The sequence below is a fragment of the Thermobia domestica genome, chromosome 1 (genome assembly GCF_964235325.1).
Source record: "Thermobia domestica chromosome 1, izTheDome1.hap1.1, whole genome shotgun sequence".
NCBI classification, from domain to species: domain Eukaryota; kingdom Metazoa; phylum Arthropoda; class Insecta; order Zygentoma; family Lepismatidae; genus Thermobia; species Thermobia domestica.
In genome coordinates this window covers 372822493-372841418 of record NC_137454.1, presented here as the reverse complement: position 1 = coordinate 372841418, position 18926 = coordinate 372822493, and the positions used below count along the sequence as shown (strand labels likewise).

General features: G+C 33.4%; 1 protein-coding gene across 2 annotated transcripts in view; it reads right to left on the bottom strand.

Annotated features, from left to right (window-relative positions):
* Positions 1 to 10891: 10891 nt before the first annotated feature.
* Positions 10892 to 18926, bottom strand: part of LOC145664395 (uncharacterized) — a 33676-nt gene continuing 25641 nt past the window's right edge. For both annotated transcript variants that reach the window (XR_014127433.1, XM_081731075.1), the window contains one exon: positions 10892 to 16835. Coding sequence is in view for 1 of the 2 variants with exons in the window: in XM_081731075.1 (XP_081587201.1) it covers positions 16790 to 16835 (46 nt within the window). In the remaining variant the exon portion in view is untranslated. The remainder of the gene's footprint in view (positions 16836 to 18926) is intronic.

The window sequence follows — 18926 nt, the reverse complement described above, 5'->3', positions numbered from 1 at the left end:
CACTTTCCAAGGTAAGACAGTATTCCATACTTTTTAATATTCTCTTATTTTCGTAGATCATGCACCTTATAATATTTGTGGCTGATTATTGTTCAATTTAATTTTTTTCTTGTTCAAAATATTTGTATTCACGAACGGGCGAATACATAATCCCGCGTGTTTACAGAATCCCCTATTTAAAAATAGTTTGCCCAATTTACTATGCAAATTTTTATTTTGTAATATGTTTGATAACATTCGCTCTTGTAGAATTCATATACAGTTGGAACAGTGGTTCTCAACATAATTTCTATTGCGACTCCCATTTTATCACATCCTCTTACCAACGACCCCATGATAATTTCTGGTTTGTAATAAGCTTGTATGGGATTTTTAATATACCTATTGCGAAGATCTCACGACGTCCATCTATTTCTATAATAGCAGAATCCATTTCTTGTATATAGTGGATACAGTAACTTCGCTAAAAGCGAATGGATTGAAACCAAATTTAGTCAGTTCATTCATATTACAAATATTGAATCCGATCCGTTATACTGTTTCAAAATGGAGACCTTTTGAAAATTTTAAAACTTTAGAACTCCCTTAATTTTGGATGTATGGTTAAAAAAAAGTAATTTCTAATTTTCGTGGAAAAAGCTTGAACAGTTGTTAAAATAAGTTATTGAGTATTCTAAATGACTTGATTTTTCTGGTGTTTCAATATGCAGTTCTCATTAGTTTCATATCATACCTCTTTCATTTAAGTTGATTTTTTAAACAACTCTGCACCTGTTGAAAATATTTAGTAGACATATTTGTTGTTGTTAACAGTAAGGATTAAAATAAAAATATGCCTATCAGAACAAAATTCAAAATAATATTTAAAATATTTTCCGATATTAGATTTTAATCATATTTATCTCTTCCGTTTATCTTAGTGACCCATATGAAACCCTGGGGGGTCGCGACCCCGAGGTTGAGAAACCCTGAGTTAGAGTAATACTGGCAGTTTTATTTTATTACCACTGGCAGTTCAATATTTCTTTTATCTTTTTATGATTCATTACTCGAAGGCCGAAAATAACAGAAGCAGTTATTTGATATACACACCAACAAATAAGTGAAAGTTTCAGGAGGGCTGAAGGTAGTCGAAGAGGAGGAAATCTCCCTGGCCATCCTAGCTACAGACCTGGTTTCGATATGAACAATGGTTAAAACACCTGGGCGATATGTATCTTTTTAATTAATACTAATTATTTAACACCTATCCCAATAAAGCATTTATATTTCTTATCGCTAAGTTCAAAAATTCACCAAAATTACTTTTACAAGAATATAAAATTACTGAACAAGATTATTATTATTATTATTATTATTATTATTTTGAGACGAGGCGGAAAAAAATTCTTTGAGAATCGAGAAGATACTTCTTCAAGACGTCTCTTCTCGTGAACAACACTGAGTTAACTCGTTTTCGCACCTCCCAAACCAGTAGCCGTAAGTGAAAAGAGACCACATATCAGAATAATATACAATAAATCTAAACAACATTTATTTAATATCGCCCATTTATTGGCTTCAGTGATGAGAACCATAAATCTAGTCCAAGCCACTAACCTTAGGATACGTTTTCATGTAAGACATTTGATAGCGATTGAATTATATTAATTTCCATACAATAGTAGAGTATTTACATACATCATTTTCACAATAGCCTGTTTCAAATTTTTGTTTTAAGTTCAATTTACTGGCAGCTTTATCAACCAACTGCTAATCAAATCTGCAACTTTCTGATATTTTGCACTAATGTTTGTTTTTAATTACCTGATACTTTTTCTTTAATAAAACTAAAATTATACGTATAATATTATAGAAAATGACCCTATTTCCCCTTCTCAGCAACGGAATAAAAAAATAACTTCAAGGATTCGTGAGATACTTTATTCTTAGCAAAGAAGTATTTGAATCCTCTTTTTACTTCCCTGTAAGACACATTTTAAACAAATCTTTTTCTTAGCTCTTGATTTTGTGACAAAGGAACATTCTTACAAATTCATGTTTCTATCTATAATAGTTTGTCTTAGTTATTGATGAGTAAGTCACTTTAATCCTTTTTATATATAATAGTGTAGATAATATAGTAGTGTAGTAAACATAGTAGTGTATATATCTTTTTAAAAACTCATAAATAATTCGTGTTCAGTTTTGGTATTTTCGCCCTATTTGAATTGTTGTTGGCACTCGATCATTTAACATTTTTCTTAGATCACTTTTTATTACACAATTCACGTTTCTACTACGGGTTTCTCAATGGCTTTCTCTAGAAGAAAGAACATATGGTGTCCAGACATTTTCAAGAAAAGATGTGACAACCTTGTCCCTCAGCACGTGCAGAAAACACTTTTGTGGTCACTTGTGGTCATGCTTGCGGAAGGGGCTGTTTCTTACGAAGGGTATGGGTAAGGGTCGCTTATCGGTGGCCGCGACTGTACTATTTAACACACATCATATATATAAATAACTCGCTGTTTTTTCTTTATTTAGACATCAAAGTTGGGTACGTAAAAGAGAGAAACAGAGTAAGCGGAGTAGAAGAGGGAAAGAAATTACTGACCATATTGTACTAGGTATTCTTGATATACTTGTTTCATTAAATATATTCAACGTATATAATATGATTGGTGCACATCAGTGAACTACTATTCATTTGTGCCAGTACGTGCATATTCAAGCTATAAAATTAACCCTTTAAATGCTTAAACTCTTTCAGAACGAACCGAACTTCGGCGTTGGGTTAAGGAATGTTTATGTACAAATTTGGGCATTGGAACCCGTTAATATTCTCAAGGACAGAGAGTTAAACGGAATTATTATAAACAAGAACTATGGGCGCCGTGTCGAATCTTGCCCGACGGCGACATGGGCTTCAAGGCTTATTGCTAAGAATGCGTTATGTCACGAGGACGTCAAGTTACATAATTCCTGTCGCTCTATAGTGGCATTATGGAATAATGTTGACTGTTCTACTTTCCTAAACGTTGACATACTGCTACCTAACTTTGGACGCCTATACGACACAGAAAGAGTTAGTAAACGCCCGTTTGAAAATGTAGTTTTAGAAACACACCGGGCTTATATACAGTATTTACGAAACCTTACTTAACAAATATATTACTTACATTGACTTGCGGGCGCGCCTCCCTTTTTTGATTGCACGGCTATTTTAAATGAATGTGCTATTAGCACTAAATCACGGATCAACAACCTTTATTTATATTTACATTGTGCAGATGCGTTTGATCATCATTGGTATCACAAAATTTGTGCTCTGAAAGTAGGCGGGGTTTGGCACCTTCCCCTTCTCTCCTTCATTAGCACTACTCCTAATGCCCAAAATTTGGTATTGCATTTTCAGTGACTACACTGAAACTTATCGGATGCACGGTATGTTGAATATATATGAGTTTTAAGAGTAGTCTGAGAGTAAGTTCCTCGTAATGTCTGCTTCGAGAAACTCAGACTTCTCTGATGAATCGAATCGTCCCCTCGTGGGAACGGCTCCGGAAAACGAGTCACGTGAACTTAGTCAAGTTACTGTTGCAACTCAAAGTAAACTTTTTCGCAGTAGATGTATAATTTGAATATTTGGGTTAGGACTTTAGTTACACTTGCACATTGACCCATCCAGTAATTTCAGGTTAGGTAAAGTTGGTTTACTTAGTTATATTACCGTAATGTTAAAATAAGCTTGCTTACGGTGAAAGGAAAGGGATTTAGTAACGTAATGACCCTTGTACTTAAACTCTCATTAAAATGCTTAACGTTACATAGCTATAGTGTGCAAGTCATACCTACTGAACTTTTGTCATATTTGGTATAACATCTAATTTTCCAGCTACATATTGTAGACCCCTTGACCAATGTTCCTCGTAACGGGCCACCTTCTTTTAAGGTGAGTGAGAACAGCTATTAAATTTCGAGGTGAAACTAAACTTACTTTTATCAGACTACCTTAATTTTCATGGGGCCTAACTCTGCTCTCGTGTATTTCCGCACGAAAAGGCATCACTCGAGCAGACGGTTCTACCAATTTTTCACACATTTATTGCATTTTCCGGTTTCTTTTTTAGAACATGCACTAAATGATCTAATGCATAAACCACGAACCAACTTGTGCTAGATAACCACTAAAAGCACGAATGCTATCTAACCGAGTCAGAGCAGGAGCGCAGCAGGGAGCCCAAGTAGAGCGAGAGTGAGTTCGTAGGGACCAGGCGCGGCAGCGACGGGGATATACGCATAAACGAGGATAGTCGAAAAATACATAAAATATTCGCAATAATTTTTACATTCAAAAACACTTAAATAATCGTAATAATTCTTACCTTCAAAATGGCTTTACTGCTTTTTCGGGTACAACTGGCCCGCTGCAAGGAGAAATTCGTTTGTTCTGAATTTTTATTTCTTTTCCACACTAGGGATAACCAAAATATCCGGATAACAGATATCAGGATAAGAAATTGTCCGATATTCGTTTTTAAGGAAACGGTTAATCCGGATAACGAATAATATCCGAATTACGGATGATATTCGAATAACGGATAATGGCCGGATGACAAATAACGAATTATAACCGGATAATGAGTGATATCTAAATTACGGATAACGGAGAATATTTGCGTGACGAATAAGAAGATAATTATTAGATATTTTGAAGTTTATTATTGGTTACTAAAATAATTGTGAGATAGCGTTGTTCGGGTTTTTACAATCGGTTTTTAAATTTAATTTGTTTATTACAATATAGCATAATAAGTTTCAGAATATTATATATTGTGCGTGTGTCCATTTTAAAAACATAAAAGTTGTAGGAAAAAAGGAAACAATGTATGTATTTGATCAATTGTAAGTGAAAAATGAAATATATCTGTTTAAGACTCACTGTTATGCCTTGTAGCCTGTATCGTTAAACATTATTAATGAAAGTGAATGATTATGAAGTGATTTAATGGAATAAAGAAACGGAAAAATCCCGAGATAACCCGTGGATATGACATTGACTAGACAAGCTAACATATTCTGGTAATCAGAGATCCCTTCCAATAGTCTACCACTGATAAGGAAACCGATTCGTGTGATACGAAATTGTGGACGAGTATATGTACAATCGAAGTGCTTTTGTTAACAATGAATTCAATTAGTGGGGAAAATCCCCGATCTCAACCTTGCCGGAGATATAGAGGGGTAAGGGGAAACCTGGTGCTCTTATATTTTATGAATTTTCGGTTATGCTGCGAGTGAATATGTTTAAAAATTGTATTTAACCCTTAAGAAAATGCACCAGAGCTAATAAAAGTGGTGTTGAATGTTGAGGTGAGTGGCGTAGCTTTTATCCGGGCCGGAAAAAGAAGGGAATAACACCATTGGCACGAAGAACAAAATTATATGATATTACGTGCTGATATATCATGTCTTTAGTTGAAAGAAAATGAGAAAATAGTGATATGAAATGTATTAATTATATTATCAAAGGAACAGAGACGTTATTATGTGAACAAAAATACAAGGTCATATTCTGTGCAAAAGTGCTATAGAGAAACAAATGAAATCATACGAAATATAAAAACATAGTATTGTTGCAAACGTAAATACGACAGTGTGTAGTTGTGTGAGATATATTCAAACGCGAAGTATGAATCAATAAACAAAAATCGTATCTTACACTAAACACTGACACTTGTATACCTGATATACTGTACATCATATAGTTGTTGCATGTAAACAATACGGACGTCACAAAGTAAAGTAGCTCCTCATATCGTTATAAATGTTTGGAAAGTTCGGACGGACATAATTTCTTTACACTTTTCATCCTATTTCACCTGATGATGCTGTTATTCGATTTTGCGTACGAAGAAACCTATAAACACTTTACATGCCTATTTCAGGCAACAATGGAGCTCCGTTATTTTCGCCATCTGATTCCAAAACATTCTTCCCCTACAATTTTTATGGACTCTTCTGTTTTGTGTAAAGCTACGTATTACTAAAGTACGTGAATGAAGGAATTCTTCATTTCTAAAAGTCTATTTTACTTGTACTATCGCTACATATTCAAAAATTAACAAAATATCAAATCACCAACCTTCTCCTTATTCCTCTATATCCCCGAAACGCTTGAGATCCACGTATTCTCCCTGTAATACGTTTAAGTGTACACAAAAACACATTGATTGCGCATAAACTCGTCCACAATTTCGTATTACACTTGAATCGGTTTCCTCGTGAGTCATTTTGTCCCCATTCTTTGAGTTTAATTAATATCGTCATTTCGCAACAAAGTCAATTCATGCCTCGACTTATACAGTATTTTCACGTATACATGCTATTTACTGCCTTAATCTGATCATTTTAAAAAAAAAATAAATAAATACATACATAAATAAATAAATAGGCAATTGTTTTGCCCACGAGACAGGACGTGTCTCGTCTCGAAAATGAGACGGATGTCATGACGAAATAGATTTTCAAATTTGAGACCAAAATTTTCTGTAGTCTCGTGGACTATAATAGTTCGTCCAAGTTTTAGATCTCAAACCATGTTTTATTGTTACATGATTAATAATATAAAAACTATAAATTAATAGAGTAATTATACGAACAAAGAGAAGAGCATTAATAAACATTTTAAGATATGAAAGTAACTATAAAATTAATTGTAATAAACACATTTAAATGTTGTTACAGTTTACTCTCCGAGGAGTTCTCGCGACGCTGAAGGATTTTGATCATTTCTTTATTAAATTAAGAAAAGCAACAGAGTATAAAATTTCTTCACAAATTACAAAACGAATCCAAAAAAATCGAGACCAGGCGAGACGAGAAAATATTCCGAGAATCGAGATGAGACAATGGTTCTCGAGGCTAGAAGAGAAGGCGAGAAAATCTTATTTCCTGTCTCGTCACAACACCAATTGACAAACAGTCTATTCGTAAATATGTCATCTAATAATACAAATCGCATTGTGAAAGGTATTTCAATATATATATATAGGGTCTCCGAGAATTATCTATACAACTTTACGACGTTATATTGAAAGAAGTTAATGTGATATTTACATGCTTTTTTTTTTTTTTTTTGCATTCAATACAGAAAGTCTTAAAGTTTTTACCTGTTCAGTGCACCTCTATGTGGGCACCATGTGTGATACGAAGCACATCCAGACGAAAATCAATTTCAGCCCTTGTGCGCTGCAGCAAATCATCAGTTACTGTCTGAAAAGCAGCAAGGATACGCTGCTTTAGCTGTTCAAGGTTTGCTACCTTCGTAGCGAAGACAATGTCCTTAAGGTACCCCCACAGGAAGAAGTCCAGTGGTGCGACCACGGAGACCATGATATCGGACCGTCGCGACCAATCCACCTATTGAAAAACACCTCATCCAGGTATTCTCAAACTTCTAAAGACCAGTGTGGCGGAGCTCCATCGTGTTGAAACAGAATGTTTGGTTGCAGATCCTCCAACTGAGGAATCACATAAAGCTGGGGCAAATCCAGATACACCTGACCTGTGATTGAATTTTCAGCGAAAAAGAAGGGTCCAATAATGCTATTATGCATTAACCCACACCAGACATTTACCTTAGGGCTATCGCGCTCCATCTCACGGGTTACATGAGGGTTCTCGGATCCCCATATGCGAACATTGTGCCTATTCAACTTCCCAGACACATGGAATGTTGCCTCGTCACTGAAACAAATCTTTTGCAGGAACTGGTTATCGTGCTCAATGCGGTTCAGCATGTAACAAGCAAAGCCAGTACGTCTGGGTTTGTCGGATGGCAATAAGGCCTGAAGGAGTTGCACCTTCTAAGCGTGCAGCTTCAGCCGTTTATGAAGAACATCATCAACCGTAGTCCTGGGCATATTCAATTCTCTCGCCGCTATGCAAACAGATTTTGTTGGACTACGCACAAAGGCCTGTTTCACTCTTTTCACATCTTCCTGACTGGTGCTTTGTCTTCCAGCTCCTTTCTGGTGCAGAACACTCCCCGTTTCCATGAATTGTTTATACCAAACTTTAATCGTAGCTTTGATTGGAGGATCACGTGCATACTTGGTCCTTACATTCCGCTGCACCTGAGTCTCCAACTTCGTTTCTATGTACCAGGCAACACACTGTGCTTTTTCTTGTGGTGTCCACATCTTCATTTATTGTTTGCTAACCTGTAAAAGACAAAAGAAGAACCTGTAAGACTTTCTGCATTGAATGCAACAAACCGCATGTAAATATCACCTTAACTTCTTTAAATATAACGTCGTAAAATTGTATAGATAATTCTCGGACACGGTATATATCAAATAGTAAAGGAGGTCCCGCTGAAGGCCTAAGGCTGTATACATATCCCTTTACAGACATAACTGATAAACGTCTTTAACAAAAATCGACAAGGAATATCCCAAAGGGAAGATATTTTTTCGATTATTTTACCAATATTTCGGACATTTTGCAAGATTTGAGCCTACATCCGCATGAAGTTTCTAATTCATGTATGATCAGTGTTTTCTTTCTTCTTGCATGCAGTATGTAATAAGCAAATACATTACACACACGTTAATTATAATGTGTGTGATATATTGTGTTCATTGGCCAAAACACTCCAAACAATAAAGATTCATTTTAGACTGGAGAATGGTTATACTTCGTTTTCATTATCATTTGGTCATAAAAAAAAACTAACGCCTGAGAGATATACAATGTTGGTGTTGAAATGTATTAACTCGTACGATACAATGCTTTGCTTTTTTTGAAAATTCAACACTTCCGATTTACCCCTGAAAAATGTAATAAAGAAATAACCGCCATGTTTTTTTTTTCTAAACATTCAATTACAATTGGACAATCTACAGAAAATTTGGAATCGAGCAGTGAAAACGGCACATTTCTAGCACTTGTGATTTTCGAGATCTCATTGTCGAAAGTTTTGGAGACAAACATATAAACTTTTCTTTGGAGACAAAGATATAGCCTAGCATTTTAATACATAGATTAAATAAATTGATAAACTGACTATATGTGTGATGTTTTGAAATGCTCGTAATACCCAGCTCTTATCAGCATTTAAGTGTGAGGACAGACACGTGATTTCAATAAGAATGCTCGTTTAGCCTGCTGCGTTATACAAAAATAAAAGTAACTGAAAACATTATATATCTAATAGATTTGGTTATAAAATGACATGAAATGAATATAACGAGAAATGAAAGCAAAATATTTAAGTGAATTAAAAAGCAATTAACTGCACCTTTCCTGGTCCTAAGTAAAAAAGGGAAACATAATAATATGTTATATGAAAGTTGAAATATGCCTTAGTTAAGTACTTAACAGGCTAAATCTAACATCATATACTTGATAACAAAAGTGTAAATTACCCTACAAACCTGTCATACTCGAACTTGTAAAGATTATAACATGCTATTTAAGAAAGAAAGTAAATAGATGAAGAGTGTGTTAATTGTACATCACATGAGAAAGAGAACATTAACTGAAATACTTTGTGGACAATAAGTTTGACCCATAGAAAGAAAGAAATAATTATAAGTGACTTAAAAAAAAGAAACGAATTCCTTAAACACAAGATTTCTATACTTTATTTGCATAATTATTGATATTAGGCTTCAAGTACAATTTCATACAATGATCACATTTACTTTCTAAATTGGGTATTAAAGTTACATACAAGTTCGAGCCCTCTCACCTTTCTTCCTTCTTGTAAGATACACAGTTACTCCTGAACGATAATATTTCGAAGTCGTTCTTTCCCTTTGTTGGGATTACAATAAAGAGAGAAATCTTTGAAATTCTGATATCCAATACAGTGGCCTGAAAAATCATTCGAAACTCTGAATTCCTGAATATGGAGTGTATGTAAAATTGCTCCATGTGAGTTTCTAAAAACTTGTAGGTCGAATGCTTTATAGCTAAAGAGTGGTTGAGATTTAAATATATATATATATATCCAAGTCTGAGTTCTTAAAGTTTACGTTCTTGACCTGTCAGTTTCTGCTGCTTCTGTTCCTTTATAGCGTGCAAGCAAATCTAGTTGGAGGTGGCGGACTCCGAGTCTGATACATTTTGTCTCACATGGCGAAGAGTGTTGCAACTTTAAATTTTCGGTGGGAAAGTAAGAAGGGAAAAGTTCTGCTGGCGCCTTTTCTATCAACTCACAGTAAGAAATGCTCCACAACTCCTAATAGTCTAGGCAATAAAAGACGAAAACGAGGTAATATCAGAAGAAATTTAATAAGTTGAATTATCTACCAGTTCTTAGTACCCATTTAAAGATAAAATTTCTTTAAAGTCCCCTGATTTTCTCTAAGTAGTTAATCCACTTTCTACTCCATTTAGAGTGATTTACGCTATTACTCATATTTTCGTTACCATACATCCTAGTCCATTCATTCTTGGTTTATTTTATTCCTAAGATTACGTTCTACAAATAATATCCAGTAAAAATGTTAGCTGGAAGTAACCGTTGAGGAGACATTTGAAAAAGAAACTGAAATTACTCGATCACATCGTGTTACAGGGCCGCCAGAATTGGCATTGGGAAATAACTGTTCCGCTATTCACTATTTCTCTTTGATATTACTCTTGTCCCACTTAAGGCGTCATTTAATTAATGAACACAACAGACATTCTCGTAAGGTAATATTGTCCTTCGACAATATAATATTAAGACTTTTCACCTGTTATTTATGTACTTTACCATCGATATTCACACCTCAGTTGCAGTAACATCATGTGCGATGGTTTTCTAAGCCGACAGTGCATTTCCTCTTGGCTCTTCGTTACTGAGCTGAACACTGGATGAATGTATTGTAACTTGGAAATAAATAGGTAAGTAAAGGAAATAGTATTTTTGATTTTAATATTTAGGTTTCCAGTAAGAAAGGAAAATGGAAGTGGTATCAGTTGGCTTATATTGAATCATTACTAAAATACCAAACACTTTTGAACACAGTAAAATTACTATTGCGTTGCTTCTGGCCGTTGATTTTTTTTTTTTTTTTAAGATCGGTGTTTCGGAACTACTTTCATCAGCCACGAGTTAAAAGTAAGTATCTTGTTTCTCTCTACTAGTTCTGTTCTTGGCTGCTCTGTGTTTAACTACAGCTGTGTATTAGCAAACAAATTGAACAAAGAAAACTTTGTGCAGTTTATAAAGCACTATAACATTCAGACTGAATTTTAGGAATTTACAATATATGAGACTTGTCTAATAAATAGTGATATTTTGGTAACAGCGCCTAACTGTTACAGTGATGGCTAAGGAGACGTTTGCTTCAACTGAAAATTCAAAGCAAATAGAACTATGTATTTGGGTATTTTTGTTCACACACAATAAATATTTGCTAACACCAAGTTTGTTCAATAAAATATCCTTGCCTTTACAAGTCTGAATATTTATCGCGAAAGAGGCGGTTGAAGCAATATGGGCATCATATTTTATGACCTCGATAATTATACTTTTCATTAAGTTTTTAAAATTTAAAAATATTTTGATTGTCTAAAACTATCTTGTCCATTTGTTTCATTATATGTAGAAATTAGTTTACTATTTCACAGGACATACAATGGAAAATAAGTTTAACTTTATACAACGTATTACATACAAAACTTCTCATAACCTTTAATTTTTAATAGTCATTTTTTCTACACTAGTAATATATTTTCATTAATTAGAAATTGTATTCCAATATACATATTTTACATTAGAATGGAGGTAAAATTTCAATCATACATTGAAAAAGAAAATACTTCTAATTTTGATTTATAGTAAGTATATAAAATTACTGCTATGGGTATACATATTTAAAAATAGTATACAAAAACGTGAAAGATCAAAAATCTATAACATTAAAATATTAACCCATATTTACGGATTAAATCTATAGCTTATTTTCTATACGTTATATTACATATAACCTATTGAACAGTATTTTAAAACACGCCAGTTTTGGTTTCTGATATGAAATGAGGTAGGCAGTTTATAGTTACTGATGCTTGCTGTAGGATATATTCTTAAGGACTATATCCCAACTTCTACCCCAAAATTTTTCTCGTTTCCAGAATTTTATATCCAGAGTTTTTCGTTTTCTTTGTGGCCATGAATTCATGGCATGGGAATGTAGGTTTCAAATCGCCAGAAAACAGAATACATTGTAATTGTCCTAGTCCTGAACAAAATAAAAAGAATTAAAAAAACCTCAAGTATTCCAAACACAAACGCATTGCTCATTCCCATTCTCATTTCAACCCTAACTTCCAATCACATCCTAAGAATTTTCATCTGCTTTTATTGATTTGTGGTAACTTGAATTCAATGTCATTTGATCGCGGTTACATTGACAAACGTCTGCTAAAAATTTACAATAGCGTGTAAGAGTTGTAATAAAAAAAATTAAAGAATGAGAAAAGTGGAAAATAAAAAACACACACATCATGGAAACCAACATAAATTATAGAAGGAATTAATGATTATATTATGCCAACATCTAATAACTAAAAGAAGTGACACTCATCGTAACTGTACGGCATGTATGATCTCTAAAGGGAACTAGAACTATTCTAGATATTTCGCTGTCTGCTATTGAGACCATAACACTATTAAGATTGTATCACAGAAATAAGTATAAATGATACAATAGGCACTACACTCTTAATTTTCAAAATTTAAGAGAGACTGAAAGATAGCTCTTACCACAATGGTACAGTATATATTATAATAAAAAAAATAATTATTTGTAGAAATTGTTGGCTGTTATTGAGATTATAACGTTATCATGGAAGTAAATGCAAGTGATGGAATGGGTAATATACTATTAGTTTTAAAAACTTAAGAAAAATTAAAGGAATGGCATTCATCCTAACCGCACAAATCCAAACTCAGGAGCCCTCTAGAAGTGTAAAGGGACAAATGTAAAAAATATTTAGAAAGTATCAGTATTATAGTTAAGACCATTGATTTCGGGTTGTTAATTAATTAGACATAGTCCTAATAAAATTTAAGGCCAAGTTTGGCAACCCTCATACAAAGACTTATTAAAAAATTCCTACTAAATCTGATAATAGTTTTTAGAGACTAACATCAAGCAGAAGTGGCCAAAACTCAGGAGTCCTCATACAAATACTAATTCACCAACTTAAATTAAACTCTCTGCACGCCATTTTCATAACATTCTTTAAAGACTAGTAAAGAACGGAAGTGGTGAGATAAAAAGTAACGTTACACTACTTGTAACCGAACTTTTCTGCTCACCTTTTGACCAACTCTCATAGAAATATTTATTGAAAAATTCATACCAAAAACGACAAAATAATTCTGAAAACAGTCTATAAAGGGCAATACAGCGCGGAAGTAGTCAAACAGAAACTAAAGCTACATTAACTGTAACCGACCCCTACTGCTCAGATTTTGACCCACTTTCATAAAATACTTATTCAAAAATTCTTATTACATTCGACAAAATAATTCAGAAAACAGTCTTTAAAAGGCAATATACAGCAGAAGTAGTCAAACAGAAACTAAGGCTACATTAACTGTAAGCGACTTTTTAATCTCAGGTTTTGACCCCCCCCCCCTCATAAAATACTTATTCAAATATTCTTATTACATTCGACAAAATAATGCTGAAAAGTCTTTAAAAGGCAATATAGAGCAGAAGTAGTCAAACAGAAACTAAAGCTACATTAACTGTACATAAAATTGTTATTTATATTTCTTGTTTTTGTTGTAATTACTAGACTACATTTTTATCTTGTGACTGTGCTAAAGCATGACATTAATATAAAATTAAATTAAAAATTTTTCTGTACATTGTGTTAATTTTGTTGCAATGCTAATACGTATTCCTTATATACATGAACTGTAATAAAACCTGTTAACTTTAAATCTAATAACCTCACGTAAGTTCTTATTACTCTTACTCGACTCTTTAGTTTGTTTTTTCTTGAAGGAATTTCTCTCTGGACCAGAAAATGGATTTTTCATGAGTATTTTATTTTTGACTCTTGCTCTGTAGTTTTCCATCTTCTTTTCGTCATGGTAAGACACAATAGCTGTACTTCTATCAATTATAATTTCAGCATACATACATGCGTACAATCTACAGTCATACCCGTTTCTTTGATGCGGAATATCATCCAGAACATACACTCTCCATTCCAATGAGTCAAACTGTAAACCTTGAAACTTATAATAATTTTTCCAAAAGGAAAACAAAAGTATAACATCTTCGTCATTATATAATCCTAAATTGTCCAAACATAGAACAATCTTTTGCTTTCAGAGCACAATGATCAATCTACAATAAGAAGATCTAATTACAGGAATGTACGTGATATCATACTCACGGATTTTGAAAGAAAGGAGAGTTGACAAACCACATTTAAAATTGAAATTTAAGTTACCATTGTTCAATATACCTTCACGTACTGTCAGTGTGACAGAGTTGCATTTCCTTGACAGTTCGTTAATTAAAATACAGTAGATATATACACTCCAATTATGTTCTGTAAATACAGTTCTTCAACAGTCGTTTTTCTCCCCATTGTCAGGCTGTTTAAAACACTGGGATAAATTTAAATACCCGAACAAAATTCCTTGTTTTTTTTTAAACTTTCCTTCAAAAGTATCGTATAGCATATACTTAAATAGGAATTCGCTTAAGTCCGATTAGAAACCAATTTCTTCCTCGACGGCTTCAATAGGGGAGTGGAGGCTGCTGCAGGTTGTACCAAGCATCTCCTTTTAACTATTGATTTACCTGCAATGACGGTAGGGACACTTAAGACTAAAGTGTCTTTTGGGGACTTAGAATGGCTGAACACTTGTGAATCATCAACTCGTTCCACAAGTACTAATGACGCCAGACATTTTTTTCTTTCCTGCCTTGTACCCTCGTTTACGTTTCATCAAACAACTTAACTTTACTCGCTTATCTTTCCATTCATTATCACCAATTAGTAATTTTACGGCTCGAGTGTGATGGCATTTCTTCTTCATGCTACAACTACACTTCTCTTTGTGGTGAAGTGTTATAACGTATTTTTTTTTTTTTTCATTAAAGGATAGAATAAAACATTGTTCTTCCGGTATGTGTCTTTCATTTCCTTGCACCAGTAACTATTTTCCTAATGGAAAAGTACTGAAATTGTTTTCTTCATTAAAATTTCATCTCATCTTCAAAGTGCTATTTTCAAAAACACAGTGAATGTCGTCTACTTGCAAATTATTGTGAGGAAAGAAACTTGATCAAGATCAGAACGATAATTAATGTATTTTTCCATTAGCTTATATTTTCCCATTCAACATTTTCCTCTTAAGATTAATCTCTGGTAGAACAAATCCTGATTTATAGACAAAACAAAAACTAAGCAATTCACTTCCTTTTTGATTAGAAATCTCTTTAATACGAAGTTAAGTGCTTCAGAAGCGTTTATCGGTCTTCACTTCTTGCGGTATACACATTTACTTCAATCATTATCTTTTTAGCACTTGCTTTCACATCAGAAATAAGATATTTGTCAAAGTAGCTTTCGAAATTACTGCTCCAGTTCATACTAACTTTTCTATTCAAATTTATCTTCATTGCTGCTACCTGAAAGGTCCCACACATTGGTAAGAGAATTTTTCATCTTCTGTAGTGCTTTCTCTGTTTGCGAACCTAGTTCCTCACATCTTGTTGAATGTGATTCCAGCAGTAGAAGTGCTCACAATCTGGTAAAACTTTTTGTAGGGGAGTTGTGATTCCTTTTTCTCGGTCAGATATAATGTTCATTGTTTTAATTTCCGGACATGTCTCTGTAACAGATTTAGAAAAATCTTTATGTAGTCCTGCACTTCTATTATCATGAATCATATAGGAAAGTGGAATGACAAGTGTAGATTCAAATACAGACATCGTGAATGACAGTATTGAGACCTAAAAGTCGCCTAAATCAAAGGTTGTGTCATAATATAGATTGCATCCATCTACCAAACAAACGTCTTTGAAAGCATTAATCATTCCTTTACTGGAAACTATTGTTACAAAATTAGGTATTAGTTGCAATTTCCGGATATTCTGCAAGTCTTCTTGATACATATACAATCCAAAAATTTCGTCGTGGGGCATTACTTTCTTTTTCTTTTCATTGCTTATATTGTTGGCGACTTGTTTTGGATATCGAGGATGTAGAACTGGAGTCAATGCAGAATTAACTTCTTCAAACTAAACATTTCTATATGACTTTTTTGGTTGCCAATTGATCTGCTGTTTCTTGTTTTTGGAGCTGAGATATTGCTGTCCTAACGTGTGGTCTTACACATTTTTCCTTACTGTTTTTGTAAGGTGATGATAGTTCTGGGATGATTGAGCCGAGGTAATGCACTAATTTGACAGTGGAATAATTTACTCCTTTCCTGTAAAGAACAAAAGCTCGTTTCTGAAAGTATCCACTTGATGACGTGTAGTAATGGCATGTTAATAATGGATTATTACGCGGTAGTCTTTTTGTACCATAATGTTTCCACTTTAACTGGTCACATTTCCAGTCTTCTAACTGCTTTTTATTCTTGTACACGTAAATTTCTCCAGACAATAGTTCTACTGAAGAAAAGGAAGAACACTTACTGTCATTTACTGATGAAAGAGTACCCTGAAACTCACTAACACTTAACCAACTATCACTCTTACGGTACACCTTTTTCACTTCCATGCCAATGTTATCAATATTCAAAATTAAAAAATCTTGAGTATATGTATTAATAGCAATTCCCACTAGGTGTGCAACATTTGGAAATTCGGTACCTGTAAATACGAGAATGCAATAATCAAAAATCATCTCACACACTAATTCACAAAAATCATTAGTTTACAACATATTACATCACTGTCACTTAAACATCATTTTCATCAAAACAGAAACTCTAAAAAAATAATACTTTCCTGAGAAAGAGACCTATTCCCTTACTGAAGCTAAGGTAATGAATTTTTGTAATCATAGATGCTTTATTTTGAAGTTTTAAAACGCACGCAGAGATAATAAAAAATCGAAAATTATATGACGCTGGTCTCTAATATTGCATTGCTGTTTATTTATTACCAAAGTCCTGCTGTTTATTTATTATTAGATTTTTGCAAGCGTTCAATTTGTTAGTGCGCTATTTTGACTTTGCAATCTTTACAATTATTGGTGGACTAAGAAAGATATTTTTTAAAGAGGATTTAAAATGAATTTGCTGTATTTGAAAAACTTAGCAACTCCACTAGTAAAAGAAAATTATAAACACATTGACGGAATTTGACCAGGTAATAGTACATTGTCAAAGTCGAGGTTTATAGCAGCTTCTGCTGGGGACTATATTCCAGAAGGATAACTCGCATTCTCATTTTAAACGTACTGTTTTACACTTCTTGAGTGGACACAATGTTCTTCTGCTTTCATTACCGGTGTGTTCCCCTGAGTTGTCACAGATTGAGCAACACCTGTCTCACATCTACAAATTATGCCAGCTACAGCTTCATATGGTTTGCGTTTCAAGGTTATTTTTACTTTCTTCTGACTAATTGATAATGTCAATCTAGGCTCGTAAGAAAGGTTAGAAGTTCTACTGTCCCTCAATTTCATACAGTAAATCTTTTAGCTTATATATCTGTTCTTCTGGAAAATGATTTTAGTGATCAAGATCTATGTGTTATACGTTTTCGCGGTTTGATTTCAAATCCTAAGGCTGTCCACGGATTTAGACCTTATATTTTTCTAATTAAAGTATTTCAAAGTTCAATAATAAGGTTGTTATCTGCACAAGTAGTACATAAATAAAGACGCCAATATGATTTGTAAAACAAATTAATTTTTTTGTTAACGAGACTACTCACGTTCTTTTATACTATTTAACAAAGGCAAAGTCTATTACATGAACTAAACGTTTACTTTATTAGTCTCTACTTCGTTTTTCGTTTGAATCTTTTCTTTAGGACAAAGAATAGCCATTATGAATTTCTTACTCAAATCAATCTCGAGGTTTCAGATTATATGATTTCTTGCAAATTGATACGGAAATGAGTAAAACTATGTAAAAAGAATTAATATTTAAATGAAAACTTGATGGTAAAAATTCTTAGTTTTGTGATCTAAAATAGTTCTATAACAAAAGAACGTGTTTAAGTTTTCAATCTAATTGCTACGTGAGTTCAAGAATAACACTCTTAACGTTTGCAAAAGAAAAAAAAATAAATAAAAATAAAAAAACTTGTTTGTTTTCAAACAACGATGATTTTGCATGAAATGAACTAGTGTTTTCGATTGCAACATTGCACTTTTTGGTACGAAAAATCTTGAATAAAACACTCATGCATTAAACATAAAGCGCGCAAACAACAATTACGTATGGAGTATTTTATAGATCTTTTAAGGCATTTTAAGAGGAATTTGCAAATGAGGACAAGTCAAAAAGTATTTGCAAACAATTTTTATTATTTGTTACCACAAGAGTACAATGTTTTTATTCATATAATTTTGCAACATAGTCATTCTACTTTAATGAATCACTTTGCACAAGTTTTTCGATACCCTCTGCCAAAAAAAAAAAAAAAAAAAAAAAAAAAAAAAGTTTTTGCTTGCACAACAAGCACGAAATCATCACTTCCTTCACCTTTTAATCAGAGCTGAATCAACGAGCTTTAGGAGCATCTTTAAGTGGACCAAACAGATGGTAATCTGATGGGGCGAAATTGTGACTACTTACAAGTAAACCTTACGTTTTGGTGAATCGAGTTGCTGACTGAGACACATATGAGAAAGTAGTACTAAATGTGGTCAGTATTTCAGTGAAGTTATAGGTGCGAAGCTCCAGGGGTTTAGGAGATACAGCTACCAGAACATCACATGGAAGTACA